This window comes from Ursus maritimus, unplaced genomic scaffold, assembly GCF_017311325.1.
Source record: "Ursus maritimus isolate PB19 unplaced genomic scaffold, ASM1731132v1 scaffold_8, whole genome shotgun sequence".
NCBI classification, from domain to species: domain Eukaryota; kingdom Metazoa; phylum Chordata; class Mammalia; order Carnivora; family Ursidae; genus Ursus; species Ursus maritimus.
In genome coordinates this window covers 50,493,645-50,520,868 of record NW_024426996.1, presented here as the reverse complement: position 1 = coordinate 50,520,868, position 27,224 = coordinate 50,493,645, and the positions used below count along the sequence as shown (strand labels likewise).

At 35.9% G+C, this 27,224-nt stretch overlaps 1 protein-coding gene across 2 annotated transcripts in view; it reads left to right on the top strand.

Moving 5' to 3' along the window:
• The window catches only part of UBE2K (ubiquitin conjugating enzyme E2 K), a 70,920-nt gene extending 52,463 nt beyond the window's left edge, over positions 1–18,457 (top strand). For both annotated transcript variants that reach the window (XM_040625099.1, XM_008701503.2), the window contains 4 exons: positions 2,377–2,459; positions 12,313–12,412; positions 15,666–15,794; positions 16,118–18,457. In XM_040625099.1, coding sequence (XP_040481033.1) covers positions 2,377–2,459; positions 12,313–12,412; positions 15,666–15,794; positions 16,118–16,192 — 387 coding nt within the window. In that variant the 3' untranslated portion in view covers positions 16,193–18,457. The remainder of the gene's footprint in view (positions 1–2,376; positions 2,460–12,312; positions 12,413–15,665; positions 15,795–16,117) is intronic.
• The last annotated feature ends 8,767 nt before the right edge of the window (positions 18,458–27,224 follow it).

The window sequence follows — 27,224 nt, the reverse complement described above, 5'->3', positions numbered from 1 at the left end:
TTGGGTGTAGAGATTACTTAAAAATAAAATCTTTTTTTTTTTTTTTAAGATTTTATTTATTTATTCGACAGGATAGAGACAGCCAGCGAGAGAGGGAACACAAGCAGGGGGAGTGGGAGAGGAAGAAGCAGGCTCATAGCAGAGGAGCCTGATGTGGAGCTCGATCCCGTTACGCTGGGATCACGCCCTGAGCCGAAGGCAGACGCTTAACCGCTGTGCCACCCAGGCGCCCCAAAAATAAAATCTTTTTAAAAAATGAAATGAAATTCTTTTTCCAGTGTTGAAGAGATTGAGCAGTTTTTGTTTTAAAGTCACAAAATGCTGTAATGTCCTTGAGTTACTGAAATTATGGCATATAGTTATTTCGTATCTTTATGCTTTAACTCAGTGAATGGTAGAAATTAAGATACGAATATCGTGGTTATATCTGTTAGGAAGAAATGTTTGTTGTACATAACACCTGTATGCCTGTCTTTTTTGACCTGCTCTATATTTGAGAGGGATGTTGGTTAGCTCTAATAACAGGTTTGTCATAATGGTAATTGCCTGTTCATTCAGTGTGAGATACTTTAGGTACTTGGGATACGCTAGTAAGCAGGATAAATACTGAGCCTTTTAGGGAAGCCTTTTAGGGAAGACATATAAGGAAGAGATTATAGAAGTGTGATCAGTATGATGACATAGGAAAGTATGGGGTGCTGTGAGAACAGATGAGGAAGAAGGGATATGGAAACCAAAACTTAAAGGATTAAGTAGGAATTAGCCAGGAGAAGAGGGCATCAACATGTGTTACTGAGAGAAGAAACAGCTATGAAAGACCCAAGGGGGGGTGGGGTTTAAGATGACTTGAGAGATAGGCTAGGGGTCAGTTTAAGAGTGCAGGCTTACATAAAGGGAATGAGAAGTCAGTAAAGGGCCTTACATAGAGTAGTGAATTAGTTATTTTAAAGGGTACTCTTGGTTTCAATGTGAAGAATGGATTGAAAGAAAAAGAACTGAAGGTATTAAAGTCAGTAGACTGTTTAGTAACCCAAGTGTAGGATGATAGTCTTGTTTAACGAGTTTAACGAGTTGGTGATTCTGTGGATTGAGAGAAGTAGATACCTTTGAAAGCAAGAATTAAAAAGGACCAACACATGGAAAGATTCCATCAGTTTTAGATGTTTTGAAGTCATTGGTAACTTGAAGTTCTTTTTTAGCATATAAGTTAGTGAGTAATTAAGTGAGGAAGTAATAACAGGTAGTATAGACAAATCCAGTCACAAGGAGAGAAGTGGAAGCTATCTGCTTAGCTTCTTTCCATAAATAGCTTAGATTTGGAGCACATATTGATGAGTTAATTTTTGTAGAGTACTTAGAACATTGCTTGGTTTGGGGCACCTGGGTGGCTCAGTTGATTAAGCATCTGACTCTTGATATTGGCTCAGGTTTTAATCTCAGGGTCGTGAGTTCAGGCCCCACTTGGGCTTGACTCTGGGCATGGAGCCTACTTTAAAAAAAAAAAAAAACCATTGCTTGACTTACAGCAATTAATCTATTAAGTGTAAAGGAGTTTTGTCTCAGATGACTATTATATATGTCAGATATAATAATAATAATAATAGGTCTCCCCCAGATAATAATATTTGGTCCTTCAAAAGCTCGTAAAAACTGATGAACTGGATTTCATTTCATGGTGACCTGTTAGAGTTAGCATTTTCACTTTGTCGGTTTGTTATCCATATTAAGACAAATAATGAGGTGATTAGAGACTCAGAATCTGAAATGAGATTGTGTAAGTTTGCATATTGTTCTATTGCTAACTAGTTATTTGATTTTGGATAAATTTCTTAAACTCTAAGCCTCAGTGCCAGTGTCTTTCGAATGTTTATTGAATTTAAAAAAAAAAATCTGAGAAAACAATTTCTACAGAAAATTTAGGAGCCACTTACTACTAAAATGCTTCCGTGTACTCTTTTTGCTTACTTTGTCCTTCAGAGCTATCCTACATCCTACTTGACGCTAAATAAATTGCCATTTACCATCTATATTAATTTTGATTTTATGTTACTTTACGTAATTAGATTTTAGTCTGTGTTGTAGTTCTCATAGCATGGACTATTATGCTAGGGAAATTGTAAACACCTGGTAATTGTTGGATTTCTTTAGGGGTGAGCATTTATTAAAAGGTTTAAAAAGAATGTATGTCACTGACAGCATTCAGCTTACTGAATGCTTTGTCTTCCACACCCTTCCCTTCAGCTAGGCAAAATGATGGTAATGTAAGTATGGACTTTTTTTTTTTTTATCTGTGGATTTCGTTTTCTTGTGGTTGTACTTGAACTATATGTGTTTTATTTCTTTTACTTAAAAACTCAAGTGTGCTTTATATTCTAGGTCCGGTTTATCACTAAAATATGGCATCCTAATATTAGTTCCGTCACAGGGGCTATTTGTTTGGATATCCTGAAAGATCAATGGTAAGAGATTTTGAATTCACTTTCTTCCCTCTCAATGAATTCCAAGGCTATATAATCAGAGTGTTATACATGTAATTGCCTCAAAACATAAGCATATATTATACTTTCTCTTATTTGGGCTGTAACTTTAAAACTATGAAGTCTCTTAAGTGCATAATCAAAAATGTGTTGGGGTGTCTGGGTGTCACAGTTGGTTAAGTGTCTGACTCTTGGTTTCAGCTCAGATCATGAGCCTGAGTCCCATGTCAGATCTGCACTAATAAGCGTGGAGTCTGTTTGACATTCTCTCTCCCTCTCCCTCTGGCCCTGCCACCACCTCTGTAAAATAAATAAATCTTTTTTAAAAAGTGTGTTAGAATTGAGATCACAGTCATTATCCGGGTCCTGGGATCGAGCCCCACATCGGGCTCTCTGCTCATTGGTGAGTCTGCTTCTCCCTCTTCCTCTGTGATCGCTTTCGCTCTCTCTCAAATAAATAAAAAATCTTTAAATTAAAGTAAATAAATAAATAGTGCCTTATTAGGTAGTGTCAGATGCTAGCTTTACATCTTGAAAAGTCTTGATTTCATTTATTTTGGTAAATTTGGTTCTTTGCTGTTTCTGGAAGATACTTGGTGAAAAACTAAAAAAACTTAAGTATTGAAGTGATCAGCTCTGATTTGGATGGAATGTAGGCAACAAAAATGTTAAAAGTTGTGTTAAGTTAGCTTAGGTAAGGTTCTCAGATTTGAAGAAAGAAGTACCTTTGTAAGTGATACCTTCGTTTGCATAGCACTTTATAGTGCTTTCCACATGTTTTATCTGATTTGATTTTAACAGCAGAGTGTTTCCTGGAGCCATTAAGTTCAGTTCCTGACTCTGCCATTTACTAAACTGTGGTCTTGAGCAAATTACCTAGCCTTTGTGCTTTAGTGTCCTCATCTCACAAGATTGGGTTAGTTACTACTTCATAGGGCTGTTAAAAGGATTAAATGAATTGTTTATGTAATTTTCTTAGAGTAGAGCCTGACATATTCTAACAATATGAATGGAAAAAACTAAGACAAGAAGTATCTAAAAAAGATATCAGAGTGGGCAAAAACAGTGATAAGCTGTGTGTTTGATTTGTTAAGAAAGGGAAAGAATGGAACCTGAATAAGGTGAAACAGAAATGACAGCATTTAGTGTTGGGTGATTTGGTTTATTTAGTAATTAGATAAACAAGAATTGTTCGTTTGGTTTTGCTTTTCTATTCTAATATCACATCTGAATAAAGCCGCCTCCCTCAGATCATCTCTTGGGATCTGGTTTCTTGATCTGTATTCCTTACCCTTAAACATTGAATAGTGTGAAATAGAACTAATTTTATTCTGTCATTCTTTTAATTTGTGACTTTTTGCAATTTGTAGGCCTCAGTGTTTTTATCCATAATGTTATCTCAAAGACCCTTTATAATAGTTTGATCATTCAGCGATACTAATGAATATTTGCAGACATTGTACTTCTTTCACTTGGTCTCTGGGACATTAGTTCTTCTGTTCTCCCTTTTCCTGTGCCTATTCCCAGATTCCGTAACTAGTTCCTCCCTTGTTTCTAGGGGCTTTGCACATGAGAGAGTACTTCTTGGGGCTAGTAAGTCTTTACCTCTGCTACTTTTCATCTATACTCAGTTTCCTGGTACGCTCATCTGATTTTAGAACTTCACTTTTTAAATACCACAGCAACTCATAAATTTATCTTTCTTGGACTCCACACCATGCTGCTGCCTGCTTAACATCTGTACTTCAATATGTATGTAGTAGACATTTCAAACTTAAAACATGTTGAAAACTGAACTGACATTCCCCTAACCCAAACCTGTGTCACCCCATCTAAGTTATTGGCAACTACATTGTTGCAGTTGCTCTGGCCAAAACCTCTTCATGATCCTTGGTTCTTGTTTCTCTGGTACCCTGTACCCTGTTTGCAAATCTTACTGGTGAAACTTCCAAAATCTAATTAGCAGTTTCATTACTACTACCTGGCCCAAGTCACATTACCTCTTTCCTGAATGATTACTGTAGCCTGCCTCCCTGCTTCTGACTTTGCCCTACCCAGCAATTCTCAGAGAGTGATACTCTCCTTCCTGCTCCCTCTCCCCACATCCCTTTTTAAAAACAAATATAGCTCCAGACTAAAATTTTCCATTGACTCCCCTCTTTGTTCGGAGTTAAGCCAGCAGTACAACCACTTCTGATTATCTCTGTATAGACAGTTGAAAGATTATGGTGTATATGTAGAAAGAGAACTTGGCACTTTTGTACTGAAACACTTTTTGTCGACTGTTCCATTTCCTTAGCCAGATGTGAAATAGCTGAATTTAGTTTCATTTCATATCTATATAATTGAAATATTTTAAAATGTCAAAGACACATAGATAAAAATAGGTGAGATTAGATATACATGAATATCATCGCCTGATTTACTGAGGTATAATTGACAGTCAGTGGATATAATTGACAGCCAGCTCTAGGGTTCAGGTCTGGAATTTGGTAAAGAAGACTAGAGGATAGTAATCTTCAGAAAAATAAATTGAATAAACATTGAATAATTTGGGATAGGTGTGCTAGAAAACTGTCTTGGTCTTTTGTTAATACATATGTCAAGTTACCTTTAATATTTAACAACTCTATGTTTATTAACTCCACAGTGTGTTCTATATGGAAACTATTTTCTGATGTTTTTCCACTGACACCTATTATGACTGTAGGTGTCTATTTACCCGGGGAAATAGAAGAAAATGACTACACATAAAAATTGCACTCAGTGATACTGCTTTTCTAAAGGACATGAACAGGCATTAAGAGAACAGGCATTAGGAGAATACCTAGATGGTTGATAAGCAGTGCTCAGCATCATTAGTCATCAGGGAAATGCAAATTAAAATTATAATTAGATATTACTACATGCTTATAAATAGTTTTCTTGCATTGATGGTAGGAATGTGGTTCAGCCACTCAACCAGCATACATACACCTTTGGTTTGGCCCAGCAATTCCACTCCTAGGTCTATATCCAAGAGAAATGAATGCATATGTCCACCAAAAGACTTGTACAAGAATATTTGTAGCATGTTTATTCAATAACCTAAATGTCTATCAACCAGAAAATGGATATATAGTGGAATAATCGTACAGTGAAACACTACATAGTAGTTTAAAAAAAAACGTATTGGGGTGCCTGGGTGGCTCAGTCAGTTAAGCGACTGCCTTCAGCTCAGGTCATGATCCCATGAATCCCAAGATTGAGTTCCACATCGGGCTCCCTACTCGGTGGGGAGTCTGCTTCTCCCTCTGACCTTCCCCCCTCTCATGCTCTCTCATTGTGTCTCTCTCTCAAATAAATAAATGAAATCTTTAAAAAAAAAAGTGTATTGACACAAACAACATGGATAATTCAGACAGACATGTCGAGTGACCAAAGCCAGACACAAAGGAGCACATAGTGTGTGATTCTGTTTTTATAAAATTCAAAGTAAGCCAAAACTAATTTATGGTGATAGAAATTAGGACAGTGTTGGGGGTAGGTGAGGGTTGTGAAAGGGAGTTGCAAGAGTGAGGTTTTTTTGAGGGCTGTAAATACTCTGTATTTTGATCTTTGTGCTGGTTACATGGGTGTATACATACATAAAAATTCATCCAGATGTATAACATTTAACTCGGCTTATTATACTTTAATAAAAACTTATAACAAAAGAGCTGCCAAAATCTTCAAGAAGCAGTCAGTGTTTTGAATAAACATCAGTTATATTGATGGTCTTCTGAAGACCCTTAACAGAAAGTTAGTCAACAATACTGACAATTCACATAGCTGTTTTATGTTTTGAAGGCCCTGCTGAGTCTGTATGCATGACTATTTAATTAGCCATCTTAACTGTGTTTATTGAGATCTGAGCAAAATTAATTTACTGAAGATAGATTTATAAGGTACATCATCCACTGACTTAAAATTAGCTGACACATTTTGAAATTTCATATTCCTGTTTGCCTGTTAGGATTTGTTTTTTACACACTGAATCCTAAAAAATCTGAGTGCATTATGAATTTAGTCAGTACTATGTAAAAACAATAAATGGAATGAAAGGTTGTGTTTTTACGTGTATACTTTTTTCACGTTACTAAATTTAGATTTAAAAATTAATGTAGATTAGTCAACATACACATGTTTTTAAATTCTTTTTAAGATTTTGTTTACCTGAGAGAGAGTGAGCAAGCGCATGGGTGGGGGGCAGGGGAGGGAGAAGCAGGTTCCCCGCTGAGCAGGGAGCTGGACATGGCGCTCAGTCCTAGGACCCTGGGATCATGACCTGAGCTGAAGGCAGACGCTTAACCAGCTGAGCCATCCAGGTGCCCCAAAAAACATACACACTTCTTTACACTATCAAAGATGTTATAATTTCTATAGTTTTTAGAGCCAGAAGACTAGGTTTTGTTTTGATAATAGTTTTATTACAATGGATTATTAAAACAATGTGATTGTATACCATTAATTTTTTGTCCAACTTGAAACTTTTCATTTGGGTTTTTTTTTTCTCTAGCATTTAAAAAAATTCATTCATTCATTCATTCATTTTTACCTGCACCCACTCTTTTTGGGTTTTGTGTGTGTGTGTGTGTGTGTGTGTGTGTGTGTGTGTGTGTGTGTTTAAAGGGGGGGGTGGAGGGAGAGAAAGAATTTTATGCAGACTCCACACCCAGCGCGGAGCCCAACATGGGGTTGGATCTCACAACCCTGAGATCATGACCTGAGCCAAAATCAAGAGTCTGACACTTAACCAACTAAATCAGTTCTTTGTTTTTTTTATTAAAGTGTAGTTGACATACAATACTAGTTTCAGGTGTCATTTAGATTTCCTTTTAGCCAATTCTTAATGGTTTATAAATACCTCCCCCAACATTTCATTATGAAAAATTTGAAGCATATAGAAAACATAACTTTTTCTTTTTTTTTTTTTTTTAAAGATTTTATTTATTTATTTGACAGAGATAGAGACAGGCAGCGAGAGAGGGAACACAGGCAGGGGGAGTGGGAGAGGGAGAAGCAGGCTCATAGCAGAAGAGCCTGATGTGGGGCTCGATCCCAGATCGCCGGGATCACGCCCTGAGCCGAAGGCAGACGCTTAACCGCTGTGCCACCCAGGCGCCCCGAAAACATAACTTTTTCTCATTGAGATTGTTATGAATCAAATCTAAGATTTTTCCTTTCATATTGAGAGCAAACTCTCCCTTTCAACATGTTCATCTTTAGGTTCTTAGTATCTGATTTTTGAAGTTGTTAAGTTCAGGGGTTTATAAGTTTGTGTCCTTCCAATAAAGACTGTAAATAAAATAAAATAAAATAAAATATGTAAATAAAAGAAGTAGAAAGTATTTATAGTAAAAACTTACAAATCTCTAAGGGAAAAGCTTCTCACTTTATTTTATTTTATTTATTTTTTTTAAGATTTTATTTACTTAACAGAGATAGAGACAGCCAGCGAGAGAGGGAACACAAGCAGGGGAAGTGGGAGAGGAAGAAGCAGGCTCATAGTGGAGGAGCCTGATGTGGGGCTCGATCCCGTAACACCAGGATCACGTCCTCAGCCGAAGGCAGACACTTAACCGCTATGCCACCCAGGCGCCCCGAAAAGCTTCTCACTTTAAATAAAGTTTTTTAAGGACACCTGGGTGGCTCAGTTGGTTAAGCGTCTACGTTCAGCTCAGGTCATGATTCTGGGTCAAGGGATTGAGTCCCAGATCCAGCTCCTTGCTCAGCAGGGAGCCTGCTTCTCCCTCTGCCTACCACTCCCCCTGCTTATGCTCACTCGCTCTCTTTCTCTGACAATAAATAAATCGTTAAAAATTAATTTTAAAAAGTTTTTTATATTGTAAAATATCTATGACATAAAATTTATCATCTTTGGTTTTTTTAATTGACATATAACATGGAAATCTTCACTGTTTCAAGTAAGTGTACAGATGACTATTATTAAGTATATTCACATTGTTATGCTACCAGTCTCCAGTACTTTATTTTTTTTTAGAGCAGTTCTAGATTCATAGCAAAATTGAGAGGAAGTTACAGAAATTTCCTGCCCCTACACATGCATAGCCTACCCCATTGTCAGCATCTTGTATTAGAATGGTACATTTGTTGCAGCTGAGGAACCTGCATTGACCTATCTCAATTACCCTCAGTCCTTAGTTTATATTGTGGTTCACTCTTGGTGTTGTCCATTCTATGCATTTGAACAAGTGTATGATGACATGTATCCATCATTATGGTATACAGAGTATTTTCACTTCCCTAAAAATCCTCTGTGCCCTCACTCTTCATCCTTCTACCCTATCCCCTCCCATCTTTTCATCTTTCAAAACTGAAACCATACCTATTAAACAATAACTTCCCATTTCTTTCATCCTCCAACAATGACAAATTCTCCTTTCTGTCTTTATGAATTTGGCTTTTCTATGAATTCTATGAATTCTCATGAATCATAATATTTGTCTTTTTATTCCTGGCTTCACTTAACATAATGTCATCAGGATTCATCCATGTTGTAGCATGTGTCTGATTTGTCTTCCTTTTTAAGCCTGAGTAGTATTCCAATGTATGAATATACCACATTTTATTCATTCATGGGTTGATGGAAATGAATTACTTCCACCTTCTGGCTATTGTGAATAATCCTTGTTATGAACATGGGTGTACAAATATCTGAGTCCCTGCTTTCAATTATTTTGGTTATGTACCTACAAGTGGAATTGTTAGATCATATGGTAATTCTTTGTTTAATTTTTTTAAGAATTGCTATATACTGTTTTAATTGTTACTCCATTTTGCATTCCCACCAGCTGTGCATAAGGATTACAATGACTCCACATGTTCACCAACAACCGTTATTTTTCTGTTCTGTTTTGTTTGATAGTAGCCATTCTAATGATGTGAGGTAGTATCTCATTGATTTGTTTCCCTAATGATTAGTGATATTAAGCATCTTTTCACACGCTTATCAGATATTTGTATATCTTCTCTGGAGAAATGTTTGTTCAAGTCCTTTCTCATTTTTTAATTGTTTTTTTGTTGTTGAGTTATAGGAGCTCTTTGACATTAACCCTTTATCAGATACATGATTTGCAAATATTTTCTCCCATTCTTTGGGTTGCCTTTCACTCTGTTGATTTTATCCTTTGCACAGGAGGTTTTTCTCTCTACACAGATAACTTTGATATAGTTAGACCAATTTCTCTTATTTTTTCTGTTGTCGCCTGTGCTTTTGATGTGCTGTCCAAGAAATCATTGTCAACTCCAGTGTCATGAAGCTTTCCTCGTCTGTTTTCTTCGAAGAGTTCTGTAGTTTTAGCTCTTGCGCTTGGGTCTTTGATCTATTTTGACTTAATTTTTATATATGGTGTAAAACAAGGGTCCAAATTGATTCTTTTAAGAGCTCAAGTTTTAAAGGAAAGGTTTATTGGCTTGTTGAGATACAAATAAAGCTACTCATGTAACGTTATTAAGGTTTTGCTAAGATTTTGCAAAGATTTAAATGGCTTTTATTTTATGTGTTTTCATGTTTTTATTGTAAGTTGAAGTGAGTTTAATAATTGTTTCAGTATGAAATACTTCCTTGAGTGACGATTTTTCTTTAATATTCAGATTCCTCAAAAGAAATAACTGTATTAAAAATTATATAACTTAAGATTTTGTTTGAAGTAACGTCATGGCTTTTTCATTTTTTTTTTTTAAGATTTTATTTATTTGAGAGAGAGAGAGAATGCATGAGCAGTGGGGAGGGGTAGAGGGAGAGGGAGAAGCAGGTTCCCTGCTGAGCAGGGAGCCTCAGGTTTCTGGGATGGAGCCCTGCATTGGCCTCCTGTTCTCTTTAATGCTAGCATTAGCATTTCAGCTAATTTTTGTTTCATAACCACTCTTCTCCTGTTCCTGTAAGTATCTCTGAAAGGGTAAATTGATCAATAAAAATTTTTATTCTGATAGCATTTTAGATGAAAATTCATTTGTAATGTAATTTTACTTTACTATATAAAATACAGGTTTATAGTTGTGATATTGATTTTATTGGTTTAGAACAGCCTTTCTTTCCTTTTTTTTAATTTTTTTAAAGATTTATCTATTTTAGAGAGGGAGGGAGAGAGAGAGTCTTAAGTAGACGCTGCACTGAGTGCAGAACTTGATGTGGGGCTCGGTTTCACAACCCTGAGATCACAACCTGAGCTGAAACCAGGAGCTGGATGCTTAACAGACTGGATCACCCAATTGCCCCTAGAACAGCCTTTCTTAATTAGCTCACACTGTAATCCACTAAAGCAGTATTTCTCAAACATTAGGTTGCATCAGAATCACTTTTGGAGTTCTTGTTAAATCACCCCAGAGTTTCTTATTCAGTAGGTCTGGGATGAGGCTGAGAATTTTCATTTCTTAAAGTTCCCCAGGTGATGTTGACACTCCTGGTTGGTGAAACTACACTTTGTGAGATACAGTGCTTTAAGGCATCCATTGTTGGTAATAAGTTACCTTTTATTGTAATTATCCTTGGAAAATTGAGAAAATAGTGACTCAGTAATTTTCTCTGTTACATGGTTAAAATGAGGAACCCCGTTGAAAAAGACAGATTTAGAATATCTAATTTGTGTGGTTAAAATGGGCTTATTGTGGGGTGCCTGGCTGGCTCAGTTGGTAGAGCATGCGACTTGATCTCGCGGTTGTGAGTTCGAGGCCCACATTGGGTGTAGAGATTACACAAAAATAAAATGTTTAAAATGGGCTGGAGTGCTGGGGTCAGTTGGTTAATTGTCTGCCTTCTGCTGAGGTCATGATCCTGGGGTCCTGGGGATCGAGTTCCGTGTCGGGCTCCCTATTCAGCGAGGAGTCTGCTTCTCCCTCTCCCTCCCCCTGCTCATGTACTCACACTCACTCTCTCTCCCTCCCCCTTTCACTCTCTCTCAGATAAATAAAATCTTTAAAAAAAATAAAATGGGCTTATTATTTAATACTCTTCAACATTTTAAATATTTCACTGTTGGGTTTATTGTATTTATAAATATATCTATATTGGCCAAAGAGTTTTTTAACAGAAATGGTAAGAATCCTTGCTGGTTAGGTAGATACCATTTCTTAGATAACTATTTGCTTTATATAGATGCATGAATTAAGTGATGTATTTTATTTTATTATTTTTTTAAGATTTTATTTATTTATTTGACAGATAAATAAATGACAGTGAGAGGGGGAACACAAGCAGGGGGAGTGGGAGAGGAAGAAGCAGGCTCCCAGAGGATGAGCCTGACGTGGGGCTCGATCCCAGAACGCTGGGATCACGCCCTGAGCCAAAGGCAGACGCTTAACGACTGAGCCACCCAGGCACCCCTAAGTGATGTATTTTAAGCAAATAACTTGCTCTAGTTCAGAATGTTATGGAATGATTTCATGGTTTCTTGAAAATAAGGGATATTTGCTTGATGTCATTTTACATGTTTTTGGAGTGGCACTGAAAGAAAATTATATATACTAGTTTATCACTTTATGTCTAGAGAAATGGATAAAAAGTTATGTCAGTGAGTAAAGCTGACCAGAAGGATATTGGCAACAATAAGAAAAGGAAGTCCAGTTCAGGATGGTTTGACTTGTCTTAAAAAATAGAAAGACTCATTTATTCGTTGTAAAGTAAAGAAAAATATATGATAGGCAGATATATAAATTTATATAAATTACATGATTAAGATAAAATCTAGATAAGTTTTAGCTCCAGTAGTTTTTATATTTTATCTAGAAAACATCCACTATGCTTTTATCATGCAGCATGTTCTTAACTATGGTATTTTCCTGTTTTGATTTTTAGGGCAGCAGCAATGACTCTCCGCACGGTATTATTGTCATTGCAAGCCCTATTGGCAGCTGCAGAACCAGATGATCCACAAGATGCAGTAGTAGCAAATCAGGTAAGGTAGCTGCTTTCAAAAGACTTCCTTATACTTACCTATGAGTCTCTACTACTGTAGTGGTTTGTAGTATTAACACGTGCATAGTTCTATTGAAACTAAATTTGGAAGTGGTTTTCTTTTTTGCGGTAAGATTATTTTATCAGATGTAATAGTGCAAACTTTATTGATTTTTAATATACTAATTGGATACATGATAGCAGCTTTTTAAAAAAAATTAATGGAAATTTTCGAACACAGTGTCAAAAGATTTATACAGTGAACACCCATATTCCTACCTACATCCGGATTCTGGGATTAACATTTTACTATACATGCTTTATCATGTGTGTATCCATCTATCTATCCCTCCATTTAGTGATAATCCCTCCCTGGTGATAATTTTTGTAACCGTATAAATGTATTTGCATATTATAAAAATAAAGATAAAAATATACATATTTTACACTATTTATGGAACAACAGTGAATGGTCATTTGATCCCTCTTTCACATTTAAGAGAACTGAAATCTGAGTGCTCAAAGCACAGCCACCCTACTGGAACTATGGCTTTTATGTGCACAGAAAAAAACATCCCTGAGAAGCCATTCGACTTTTTTTCTTTTCTTCAAGTAGCACTCTCCTTGGAGGATCACAGTTCTGAGGTTCAGGTTATAAAACATTTGCTCCATGTTCTCCCCCAGCTGATGATAATTTTAACCAGCTCCTATGATTGAAGTGGCATGGTAAAAGTTACCAAGGCTCTTATTGCCAAGTGGAATAAATATTTTTCAGTTCTGATCTTTCAGTTCTGATCTGATCTCCAAGGCAGAGGTCAGCAAATTATAGCTAGAGCAACTATTTTTGTAAATAATGTTTTATTGGAGTACAGCCACATCCTTTTGTTTACCTTCCAGCCACAAGTGGCAGGGTTGAGTATAGTTACAACAAAAACAGTATGGTCTGAAAAGCTTGATATAATTATTATCTGGTTCTGTGAGAAAGTTTGCCAATCCCTGTCTAAACCATTAGGATTTCCCTGCCGCCACCTAGAATTTTTTTCTTCTCTTGACTTCTGAGATACTTTCTTCTCATCTTGGTAGTTGCAATTGTTCCTTCTTAATTCCTACAGTTATTTCTCTTCTTCCTCCTTCTAAATATAGTTTCTTGGTTTCGACACTGTTCCTTTTATTTTCCATTACATATGGTCACTTGGATGATCATATCCACACTGATATTATCACCTGTAAGTTGAGAAAAAGTTTAGGCTTGACCTCTCCTTAAGCCCAAGAGTCTATTCAGAACTGGATAGTTCTATATGAATGTTTCATGGCTATCTCAGCAAAACGTTCCCATGCTGAACGTAGAATCTTAAATCCTGTGAACTTATCCATCCTTATATGATACCATTATCAGCTTAAATATCCAAGCCACAGACTTGGAATTCTCTGTGCCTCCTGTTCTCTTGGTGATTCCATTCCCAGTATCTCTGTCATCATACTTCTCTGATTTGCCTTAGTTCACATTTTTAAAAACTTCTCAGGCGCCTGGCTGGTTCAGTCAGTTAAACGTCTCCGTTTGGCTCAGGTCATGATCTCAGGGTCCTGGAATCGAGTCCCAAACAGGTTCTCTGCCCAGCAGGGAGTCTGTTTCTCCCTCTCACTTCCCCTCTGTGCTGTTCCCCCCCCAAATAAATAAATAAAATCTAAAAAAAAAAATTCTCAATTCAGCTGTTCTCATGGCTGTCCCTTCCTCGGCCTCTTCCTCATCCTATCTTCTACATTGATACCAGTGAGCTTTTAAAGTACAAATCTTACTTTACTACTAAAAACCTATTAGAAGCTCTGTTATCGCCTACGTGGTAAATCCACATTCTTTAGTTTGCAGTGTCTTTCCGTGATTTCAACTGTCTACAAACCCAGCTTCATCTCCTAAACTCTTACTGTTCCTTGGACTCCCACTTTTTCAAGATGGCGTTCATTATTACTGGTCATTTCACCCAATGTGCCATGTTTCCTCTGCCTGGTTCCTCATAGTAAACCTATTCCTTTCCCTTGAAAAGCTGTTCACTCCTTATTTTATGTATATCCTTGTTAATACATTTCTACTGTTTGTCTCATAGTGCTTAGAATTAGGGTTTTACATGCTGTATGTATGTATTGTTCATTTGCTTTTGGTAGTCAGAAGCATGGCTTGAATCTCAGCTTTGATTTCCTATGGAGTTCTGAGCCTCAAAGGCTGAAGTTGGACTTAGAGCTTTCTTCTGGCTCCTAAAACAGTTCAATAATTTGACTTCCTCGTTAGGAATTAACAAGGTAGAATCTAGTTTTATCATTTTAATATTATAGTAGAAGCTGATCAGTCTTAAAATATTTAATACATGTAAAATACTTTTAAAAGAAATATTAAAGTGAATTGAACAGTTATTTTAAATTTATACTTCATTTGTTAATTAATGTGGGTTCCAGGGTATTTGAGAATAAATTTATCTCTTTCTAATGAGAAAGGGAAGTCTTACCTTTCAAAAGTACTGTGTAGTGAGTTCACAAACATCTCAAAACATGCTGTAAATTAAGGCTGCATATTGAGCATCTGGCTGGCTCAGTCGGTGGAGCATGTGACTCTTGATCTCAGGGTTGTAAGCCCCATGATGGGTGTGAGATTACTTAAAAATCTTTTTTTTTCCTGTAAGTAGGTCCCATGCTCGACACGGGGCTGAACTTATAATCCTGAGAACAAGGGTTGCACTCTCTACCAACTGAGCCAGCCAGGTGCCCCCAAAATAAAATCTTTTTTAAAAAAGGCTTCGCACATGGTATTTTCTTAAATCATTGTATACTAATACAGGTCTAGCAAAACAGCACAGTCTAGTTGTATTCTATTTCTGAGCTGTGGTTAATGCAAAAATTGGTTACATTTGTTAGTTAATGTCCATACAATTTTAGAAGCAAATAATTGGTTGTATAGTGTTTGACACTTTGCAGTGTTTAGAAACATGTCTGTACCTCACTTCACGTAGTATTAGTTTTCTGTTACTTATATCTATGGAAATTGGAGATTAAAGTTGATAAATATAATTGGTCTTTTTTTGGTCAACACTTGTGAATCACAGCTTCAGGTCAGACTTTTTTTCTTGAGTGATCTCATTTGCAACAGAAAGTTGAATCAATCACATTTTAAATGTAAATTACTTAGAAAAAGCCAGTCCTTAGGTAATTAAGTTTTGAATATTGTGACTGCGTTTTCATGTCGTTCAATTTTTTCTTCATTATAGTACAAACAAAATCCCGAAATGTTCAAACAGACAGCTCGACTTTGGGCACATGTGTATGCTGGAGCACCAGTTTCTAGTCCAGAATACACCAAAAAAATAGAAAACCTATGTGCTATGGGCTTTGATAGGGTAAGTAACAAAAGGCTTGCTTATTTTGATAATATTGATTGATTTAAAATTATTGCTGCATATCCTTGGCTGACAAAAGTGGTTCAAGGATACTCTAAATCTAGTTTTAATAAACTTTCTTCCGTTATTGCAGTCAGCGACTTTTTCTTTTCCTTTTACTGATTCTAGTCATTGGTTTAGAAGCTTTTTATGCACTACAAATACAAGGCAACTTAAAAATCAAGAAAACAAGGTGTGCTTCCTCAATGTAAAGATAGTGCATAATTCAATATTTTAAAAATATTTTGAGATTTGATTTTTTTGTCCCCTTTTCTTCTCTACAGAATGCGGTAATAGTGGCCTTGTCTTCAAAATCATGGGATGTAGAGACTGCAACAGAATTGCTTCTGAGTAACTGAGGCATAGAGAAAGAGCTGCTGATAATAGTCAAGCTTGCCCCTTCTTGAGGAGCATCAACATCTGTTATTTTTAGGATTCTGCATAGATTTCTTTTAAACTGGCATTCTTGCCTCATGATGTTATCTAGGCAACATTGGAGACTGAAAAAAAATCTCTGCTCTGTAAATAAAGCTAATTAAACGTCTGTGTAAATTTAAAAAGGGGAAATACTTTAATTTTTTTTCTTAATAGTGTAAAAATTCTTTGAGCTAAGCTAAAACCATGGAAAAAACATGCTACTTTAGTGTTTAGCAGTGTACCAAGACTAGCAAGAGTTTGCTTCAGGATTTCGTTGAATAATTAAGATAATATTTTGAGTGTGTCAGGGCCATTCAAATTGTTGGTGTTGCATCACAGCTACCTTAACTGTTTTTAACATGGATCCTCTGTGCCTGTGAATTTACTTGCATGCTTGTACTTGACTTCTTAGGATGGGTAGCTGAAAAGACCACCATTTTAAGCATTTGAGAATTCTTAAATATGAGATTTATCCAGAATTGAAGATGGTGACCTATTCAGAGCCTTTTTGTCCTTGTCAACAGACTGGGACACCATATCTATTTTTCCCCCTCTTACCACACACAGCTAATATTCTAGTAGTAAATTTCTCTATATTTGGTGGAGAAATATGTCGAGGGGCAGTATCCCTTGCTCCATTTTTAGGTCGTCCATTTGGAATGTTTTGTTACAGTTCTTCACTCTTAAAACTTTCCTATGTGAGTAATAATGTAAAAATGGAGCTGCCAATTTTGTTCCTCTTGCAAAAACAGTAAATACTTGATGTTGCAGTATTCCCAAGATTTAATGAAAGACCCAGCTTAGTTTTTCAGTGAATTTGACATCTGTTTTTAAACTGATGAAATTTTCTTTGAGAACTTGCAAGAATGCGGTCAACTATTGGTATTTTTTTAGCCCAACTTTGGCTTTATAGAGATTGCTTTATCAGGTACTTTACAAGTCACTCTTGCTTGCATTTGCCCCTATTGACATATGAAAGCTGTGTGGTGTTTTACTGTACATACTTCAGATACACATAGGAATAGAAGTGTGTTATAAATCTAGCTTTCTTTATGATGTTTCTGATAATATGAGAATTGAAAACTTTACCTTTTCTTGTACATAGTCAGACTTTCTATTCGTATTAAAGTTACATTTCATTCTAAGTTCAAAAGTTTGAAAATTATTAGTTTTGCAAGCTCAAACACTAATGTGACCATTTTATGAAGGCTGAAATGGATTTATGCAGGCAGTTCTATACATAGAAACACAGTTCTTATTAAATTTTCAGGACCAATGCAAAATAACAAAAATGTAATGGAATGAGAATGAATTAAAGTAAGGCTGTATATTGAAAGTCATATTATAAAAGGTTTGCTTTCTTCAAGTGTTATTTATCCTAAATTATAATCATTAAGTGTTTGGAAAATAGTTTTGAACCATAAATTCATAATAATTTCATTTGACTTCTCAATAATCTTAGAAGCAATAAAAGAACCATTATTAAATATATTGTAATGTTAAAGATGTGAAGGTTCTTCCAAAAACTTTAAGGCTTTCCTAATTAATAGTAAGCTCTTGTAGTTAATATTATTGCATACTAAACACAAGTTGCTATGTTTTTTTCCCCTATATTTTAAGCATAAATTTCTTTATACAATCACTTCCTTAATTGTTATAGTTTAGTTACTTTCTAAAGATGCCAAAGGAAACAAGATTTTTCTTTATTTATTTTAAATAGCTAAAACCTTGTACTTTTCTTTATATTTTGAAGTAAGGTTGGGATTGTGTGAAATGTGGACAGTTTTGTTCCACTGTTGGTTAGAATTATTTTTTTTTAATGGAGGGTTGACTTGGTAATATTTGGATTATTTTAAATACCAAACACATCTACCCATTTTACTATTTGCCTATATTATCAGGGTATATTTAATTGTCCTGTGGTTAGACAAAAGAGAGAATGAACTCAGAGGTTACTAAGGTCAAACATTACATACTTAGCTCTTGGAGGCAGCTATACCTTTATACCTTGCCTTTGATTTTTATGCACATTAACCCCATAAGTAATCTCATCCAACTACAGTTCAATATCCTCAGTGCCCAGGAAATTGAAAAGTACAATATTTGGTATAAGAAGTTATCCATAATGCATTTTTCATTTCAAAAATTCATTTACCTCATTTACATTAAATGTGATAATCCCTCTTTCTGGTGCATTTCCCACTTTCCTTATGTTTCTTGTTTTTTACTTCTCTACAGATAAATGTATTTCCCCAAACATAAAAATTAAGGCAATTGTTTTTTTTCCTCTGGTCTTACGGGTTTGGAAAAAGGACACTAAAACTGCAGGTCTAGAGAAAAGGTACCCTGGTGGAAATTATTTTTATAATTCTCAAATTTTTTGTGATTCATCAGTTGTAAAGGCCTCAAAAATTATGGTTAAATATATATATTATATATGCATATATATATATAATATATATGTTTATTTATTTTAAATGATATCTCATTTAGGGCAGGCAGATTTGCTAGAGGTCACTGATATTCCAGTAGGTTTTTATTATAATTGGGTCTAATTTCCGGGGTATATGCCCAACTTTTAAAAGGACAAATACTTAGTTGTATAGTATTTCACTACAGATTACTGAATGAATGAATAGCAATTTGTCACCCAAGTAAGTATACAGTAGGTGGTATATCAATATTTGAGAACTCTGTACTAAATTAGATTCTCTGAGTTGGCTCCCCAAAATATTTGGAATTGTGACTGTGGTTTACTTAAACACATAATACATTCAAGTATATATATGTTTGGACTCTGGATATTTTGCCTTTGAGGAGAATAATCTATGAAATGAACGTAAGACTGACTTTTTTTTTCTTTTTGGAAGTATTTCACATTTGTGATTGTTGGTGGCGCTTAAAACTATGCAAAAATAATTTTTAAAAAAATCTTTAAGAAAGAATTGGCAGTTAAAGTGGATATTACTTATTTATGCACTACGAATGCAGCATATTTGTTACTGTTTAGGCTGCTTATTAATAAGTTTATCAATGTGAAAAGCAGATCTTGGCTGTAAGTGTATGCCTGATTTGAGCTTTTAAAACTCTGCAGTAGGGGTATGATAATGTTCCCACAGTACTTGTAGCAAAACAGGAAATAAAGCATTTTTGTTGTTTTAAAGATTTAAGATGGATTTGGGCAGGGAAGGGTTGGAGCCAGGTATACTTTCTTGTACATAGATGGAAACAATGTTTGGATATGATAAAGGAAGCTGTCTGTTTACAGTTAACTTTATTTCATGGACTTTTACAAAATGTATTAATTACTTTTCCTAGTTCAAAAAATTTCAATTCCAGGGTACAAACCATTGGTTTATAAACAAAAATTTGCATTTCCATTCCTTTAGTACCAGTTTAAAATAAATGCTAACATCAGCTGTTTGCTATCAGTGGGGAAGAAGGCAACTTGAAGTATTTACTGATAAATAGCCTTTTCCCCAAATGTTACTTTTCTGCAGTGTCTAACATATGATGTCACATGTTCTATTTGCACTGTTGCAATATGGATCAAAAATCTTGTGGCATAGGGATAGGGGAATGTTAGTCTCTCCCTTGTCCTGTTTGTTCTGTTACTGCTTTATTGGACTGATCTACCCTCATAAACCTGTGATCATCACCTAAATGTAAGTTGTGAATGTGTCACCTTTTGCTTGGTTATTTCAACCATGCTGCTATATATAGTCAGGTGTGGCACAGTTTATCAGTTTGGTTCTAGGGGGTGAGTGAATACAAATCATTGCACTGTGCTGTTAAACGATCCTTGTGTGCTTGCTGTTACCTACTTTTTACAGGCATCATAATAAAAGCTAGACTATTTCTTTGGGGGGAAAGAGACTTATTTAATGTAATTTAAAGACTTTTCCAATAGAAAATGAAATACTATTGAAAATAATATCTATTTTTTAGCTTTCAGCAATTGATGGTGCTTTGTTGTGGTGTCTGCTGGAAGTCTACTGCCATTATAGGGATTCTCATTAACCTCACTGAGAAAGAACCTTGCTTGTTAGCTTCTCTAGATCTCTATTCTAAACAATCTGTTAGTGATGATAAATTCTGTAGGAGGGTCTATTCTGAGCCATTAACTTCCTGTAAGGGGAAAATGGGAGGGTTACCAGAAAGACCATTGAAGCAGGGTGGGCTATGGGTGGAGGGTTGGGTATTTGTCTTGAGAATTAAAAACTACGAAACACTTTTGTACACAACTGATTTTTTAAAAAATAAACACATTTTTAAAGATGTTGAATTTTTTTTCCCCCCTTACTGGGAATTCTTAAAAATAAATGCATGCATGTTTTCCCCTGAAAATGGTTTATATCTTCTTTCTGGTACTCAACTAGGTAGGTGGTTAAACTTCCACGTTACTTTGAGCAAGAAAAAGAAGTAAATAGATCTGTCTCCTAGACAAGGTTCATAGTAATAAGCATATGATGATAAGTGGGATAAATTATATTGGATCTTTGAATTTTAAAATGCATTGGAGCTGTTTAATTAAAGTTATTTATTTGAAAATAGAACATTATTTGGCTAGGTTCTAATCTGAATTGTAGAGTAATCCAGAGTGAATTGGTACTGAAAGTAATGTTTACTCTGTTTTCATATATGCACCCAAATCATCTTGGAAAGGTGGGTAACCTCTTCCCATGGAAAAGACTCTTGAATTGTTTTAGAAAGTTCTGGGTTACTATCCTTGGATTACCCCTGCCTCCAATACTGATCATTAAAGGAGGCTATCTTGGTTAGGGTTTGTACTAGTTTTTTCACAAACTGATTGTTACTTTATGTCTCTAGGGCATTCATAACCAGCTTTCAGCAGACCTATGACTTTTCTGTAGCCTGGAAATGGAATTGCTCCTGACTGGAATACCAGTGTGAAGTGCTCTTTTGATGGAGCAAGCTGGATCTTTACATATTAAATCAAGAATAACAGATGGAATTCAAGTGAGCTCTCATACCAACCCCTAGCAAAGGATGATCAGATTTAAAGGGTAGTAAACACTTGGTATATGCTTTGTTTCAATCATCAAAGAATTAGATTTTCAGTGAAATAACATGAATTCTCTAAGGCCTTTTAGGAGTATGTCCTACAGTAATATACTATCCATATACTCATCTTGCAATGTTCATTTTACCCCATTTAATTTCAGTAAAAAGACATTAGAGCACAACTGTATTATTCTAATCTCCCTATTGTAAATTACCTTTTAGTAAGATACAAAACCAAAGTCAAGAAGGCCAAGCTGTTTAAATTTAAAACTCAGTGTGCAATATTTGTAGAGCCTTTTTAAAATATACATAGGAAAAATAAGACAAATACTATAAAACTGGACATTTGAGAAACCCAAAGTATATTATTTCTAACAGAGTTAATATACCTAATACTTTGTTTTTCATTTACAGCATAAAAGCTGTGCTACATGTACAGAATATGCCTAACTTGATTTAAGGGCAACTAGTAGTGCCTTTTCTTCACTTACACAACTAACATACAGCTCTTTAAGTATCGTATTTATTTCTCAGTTCATTTTTAATATGTGAAATACATTCCTTTTTGTGCACATTATTATTTGCGTTATATTGTTAGATGAACGACCTTGTGTCCTGAGCAATATTGAGGAACAAGAGTAATGACATTGCACTGGTATCTTCTAACCATATTTATAGAATTGTAGAATTTTAAGGGAAATGGAGCTTCTAGGCTCGCTCTTTTTTTTTTTTTAATAGAAAAATGACTTGGATACCTAGAATCACGGGGTTTTTGCTGTAGAAACCCCATCATATTGTTAATTTTTATGTGCCTACTAAGCTTGGTAGCATTTTAAGACATTTTAATGCTATTCTTGTTTTCCTTAAAAATAGGAAATGTGAAGGGATCATTTGCAAGCATGAAAAGGAAAACAAGTTCAGGTGGGCGTAAGGTCTTCAAGGAAAGTGTACCCAAACCAGTCAAATCAATGGTATGAATTGAACAGAATGTTTTGGTAAATAGCTTCAGCTGTATTTCAGGTTCCATGACTTCTGTTGAAGTTGCTTTACATGCACCAAACATACTATTTTCTGTTTTTGGAATAATAGAATAAATAGCAGTGTTCTTGGTTTATGGAGCCCATAGAAAATGATCTTTTTTTTTTTTTTTTTTTTAAAGATTTTATTTGACAGAGATAGAGACAGCCAGCGAGAGAGGGAGCACAAGCAGGGGGAGTGGGAGAGGAAGAAGCAGGCTCATAGCGGAGGAGCCTGATGTGGGGCTCGATCCCAGAACACCGGGATCACGCCCTGAGCCGAAGGCAAACGCTTAACCGCTGTGCCACCCAGGCGCCCCAGAAAATGATCTTTTAAACCACAAAATCTAATTAGCCCTAAAAACCATTTGTTCCATTTGTTTTATTATTTTTATTTTAATATTTTATTCCACTACAGATGCTTCAGTTCATAATTGAATAATGTCATAGTTTTGTGTATTTGAAAGCAAGGTATAGTTCCTTTCAGGTTAACCTTACTAAGATGTCATGATGTAGAGGTAAAATCAAAACGCAAGATATTTATAAAGGAACAAATATGGGGCACGTAGCTGTCTCAGTAGGTAGAGTATGTGACTCTTGGGGTTGTGAGTTCAAGCCCTACATTGGACATAGAGCTTACTTAGAAAAACAAAAACGAATTCAGGATAATAGTCTGCTGAGGTGATTATTAGCGTGGTTGATTTTCCTTTAAAAAACGTTTTTCAAATAACAAATAAGCATTTTTAGAAACCAGAAGTAGTGAAGAGCTCATAGTGGGAAATTTATAATCCTCTTCCTACGTGTAGTTCTAATCCATTGAGAAAGTAGCTTTTAACTGTTTCTGGTTTTCCTTTTTAGGTTACCTCCTGGTCTCTAAGCAGTGTGCATATCTCTCTCTAAGTAACTCTAGGCTTTGTCTGTACACCTATGTTAATTACGTTTCTGTTCCATCAATTATGAGTAGTATCTCTTGACTCCCTATCTTTATCCCTAACCTTCATTTAGTACAGGTGGTCCCTGACTTTCAGTGGTTTAATTTACAATTTTTTTTACCTTATGATGGTGCAAAAGCAATATGCATTCTTTAGAAACTTTACTTTAAATTTTGAATTATGATCTTTTTCCTGGCTTAGTAGTATGCAGTGTGATACTCTCTTGTGATGCTGGGCGGTAGCAGTGAGCTGCAGCTCCCAGTTTGCCACGTGGTATGAGGGTAAATAATGATACACTTAGAACCATTCTGTACACATACAGCCATCCTGTTTTTCATTTTCAGTACAGTATTCAATAAATTACATGATATATTCAGCACTTTATTATAAAATAGGCTTTGTGTTAGATGATTTTACCCAACTATACACTAATGCGTTTTGAGCACGTTTAAAATAGGCTAAACTGGGGTGCCTGGGAGGGTGGCTCAGTTGGTTAAGCGTCTACATTCAATTCAGATCGTGATCCCAGGGTTCTGGGATCTAGCCTTGCTTTGGGCTCCCTGATCAGCGGGGAGTCTGCTGCTTCTCCCTCTGCCCTGCTTGTGCTCTCGCTCTTGCTCACTCAAATAAAATCTTTTTAAAAAATTAAAGGATAAAATAGTCTAAGCTGTGATATTAGGTATATTAAGTGCATTTTCAATTTATGGTATTTTCAGCTTACTATTGTTTTATTGGTACGTAACTCCATTGTAAGTTGAGGAAGATCTACAGTGGAATTTAGGTTGAGGGAGGGTTGTTGTATGCATGAAAGCTTTGAGAAAGTATGGTGACTTTGGGGCAGAATATGTGTAGGTAAGGGGCACTTACTCATTGGAGCAGTAATTGCTTTGGAACTGAAGCAGAGATAAGGAATAAGTAAACTGAAACAAGGAAATTATGATATCTAGATTGGGGTCACAATTAGAAGAAGAAGATATAACGGAACGACTATGAAAGGAAGAAAGAACAGGCAAAATGTAGTAAAAGATCAAGGCTGTAAACCTGAGGAGGGCAGGATAGGAAGGGAAAAGAGTGCTATGTTGGAAGACATCCATGTAGGAAGTGCAACAAAAACCTGGGCCCTCAATGGTAATCGTTTTAATGTGCTCAAGTTGCTGTTCCAACCTTCTATCCCCAACTCTCTCAATTTAATTGAGTAGATGAATAACTTTCTTCCTGGGCCTTTGAGGAGCTTCTCCCAGACATCCTTCTTTATACTCTTTATTACTTTCCATGGGTCTTAGATTATTTTTTCATCATCCAGCAGTTCTTTTTTCCAATGCCTTTTTCCATTAAACTGTTCATGCTTTTATTTTCTCCTCTTTTCCCTACTTTCTACTACTCTTAGGAAAGTGCTGCTTCCTGAATAGTTTGCTTCCTTAACCTTTTCTTTATTCTTTAATTCTCACAATTTGGGTCTTGGCCTCCATCGTAATACTAAAATTGGTCTGAAAATTCTGCAGCCCTTCAAATTACAGATAGAAAAAAAAAATTGAGGTCTTTACTTCCCAAAAGTAACTGGATGACTGACATTGTCAAATTGAGAATTTGAGTTTTCTGTCCACTGTACTTATTTTATTTTTAAAAGCATTTGTGTGTGTCTGTGATAAAAATGTGCTCATTCAGGAAACTTACACTTAAAAAATAAGTCCTAAAAAAAAAAAGTCCTAATCCTACTACCTCCCAGACTTAATATTCTGGAGTATTTTCTTTAATGTACTGTTTTTATGCAACTAAGCTAATCCTATATAATTATCAATATTCAGCTTTTTAAAACTGATAATCACAGCTCTTTAACAAACTTTTATATAAATATTTTGAATGGCTAAAGATAGGCCATTGAGTAGGGTTACCATATTTTACATATCAGTTACCCTATTAGATGTGTAGCTTGTTTTCGATCACACATTATGCTGTAGGGGATTCTGATTAAACATGATGAGTACAACAAATGCTTTCCTACTTGCTTTCTCCTAAAACTCAGTTGAAATGACATATTTTTAAAAAGAGAAAACAATAGGGATGCCTGGGTGGCTCAGTTGGTTAAGTGTCTGCCGTCAGCTCAGGTCATGATCTCTGGGTCCTGGGATCGAGTCCCACATCAGGCTCCTTGCTCAGTGGGGAGCCTGCTTCTCCCTCTGCCTGCTGCTTCCCCTGCTTGTGCTCACACGCTCTCTCTCTGACAAATAAATCAAATAAAAAATAGAAATCAATAGAGACAATGGAAAAGAAAACAATGTCAAAATTCTTTTTGGAAGAGGGTGCCTAGGTGGCTCAGTTAGTAGAGTATGTCTCTTGATCTCAGAGTTATGAGTTTGAGCCCCATATTGGGTATAGAGATTACCTAAGTATTTTTTTAAAATACTTTTTGGAAGGTAGAGGAGTAGAAACTGATTTAGTATAGTAGGTGTAAATTGTCTACAGGAGTGTTTATTTTACAAGCAAGATGATTTGTTCCTTAAAACTCAGAAAGACCTAGAAATGGGAGAGAACAGATCTTGCAGAATGTGGGTATGAAATGTTGGGCTGGGAGTGGATATTGGTTGAAAATGTATTTCTTTCTGCCCAGTTAGGTAGATAGCTAGGTTACTACTATACTCTTTTTTTTTTTTTTTAAAGATTTTATTTATTTATTTGACAGCAGGCAGAGAAAGAAGCAGACTCCCTGCTGAACAAGGAGCCGATGCTGGGCTTGATCCCAGGATTCTGGGATCATGACCTGAGCTGAAGGCAGACGCTCAGCCAACTGAGCCACCCAGATGTGCCTCTAGGTTACTACTATATTCTTACATTGGAAGGAGAATTACTGTCTTGAGAATTTAAAATAAGTCTTCAGACTGAGATACCAGTTATAGATTGAAAGGGATCAATTAAAATTCTGTATACTTAGTAGATTCCTAGTTTCTAGAATGCTGACAGTTAAGTATCAGGGAAAAGGAGACAGGATCCTTTTTTTTTCCTTCTTCTTCTTCTTTTTTCCAAGTATGCTCCATGCCCAGCATGGAGTCCAATGCAGGGATTGAGTTCATGACTGTGAGATCCAGACCTGAGCTGATATCAAGAGTTGGACGCTTAACTGACTTGAGCCACCCAGGTGCCCTGGCAGGATCCTTTTCTAGAAACTCCATGATCCCAGAGAAAAGACCTTCAAAGGGATTCAAACATTTGAAGTATTTCCAGTGAGAAAGCAGAGTACCCTACATGAGGAATGTCAAAGTATGAACAAACTCAAGAATTACCAGATTTTTAAAAAGATTTTATTTATGTATTTTAGGGAGTGCATGAGAGTGGGGGGAGAGGGAGAGAGACAATCTCAATCAGACTCTGCACTTGAGCATGGAGCCCAATATAGGGCTCAATCTCACGACCCTGAGATCATGACCTGAGCTGAAATTAAAAGTCGATAACGTAACTGACTGAGCCACCCAGGCACCCCAACAAGCACCAGATTTGTGAAAATTGCCCCAACACCAACAACCAAGACCAAAACAAGATCAGTACAGGAAGAAGAAAATCTGAAAATACAACTTGCCTTCAAAGATAAGCTCTTGTGTTCATGAGAAAAGTACAGAATGTTTTATAAAATAGATTTTGTAAATTATGACAAAATTTAGTTAAAACATTTGAAGTTTAAGAAGTACAATAAAGGGGTGCCTCGGTACCCCAGTTTGTTAAGCATCCAACTCTTGATTTTGGCTCAGCTCGTGGTCTCAGGGTCATGAGATCGAGCCCTGTATCAGGCTCCAAGCTCTACATGGAGTCTGTTTGAGATTGTCTGCCTTTCTCTCTGCTCCCCCCCCACCCCCAACTTTCATGCATGCACTCTCTCTCTAATCTTTAAAAAAAGAAAGTAGGTAAAATAAAAGTTAAAAATACGAAATGTTTGAAATTATAGGATCACTCCAGAAGGTCCAATATCTAATAGGTAACTTTTTTTTAAAGATTTTATTTATTTATTTTAG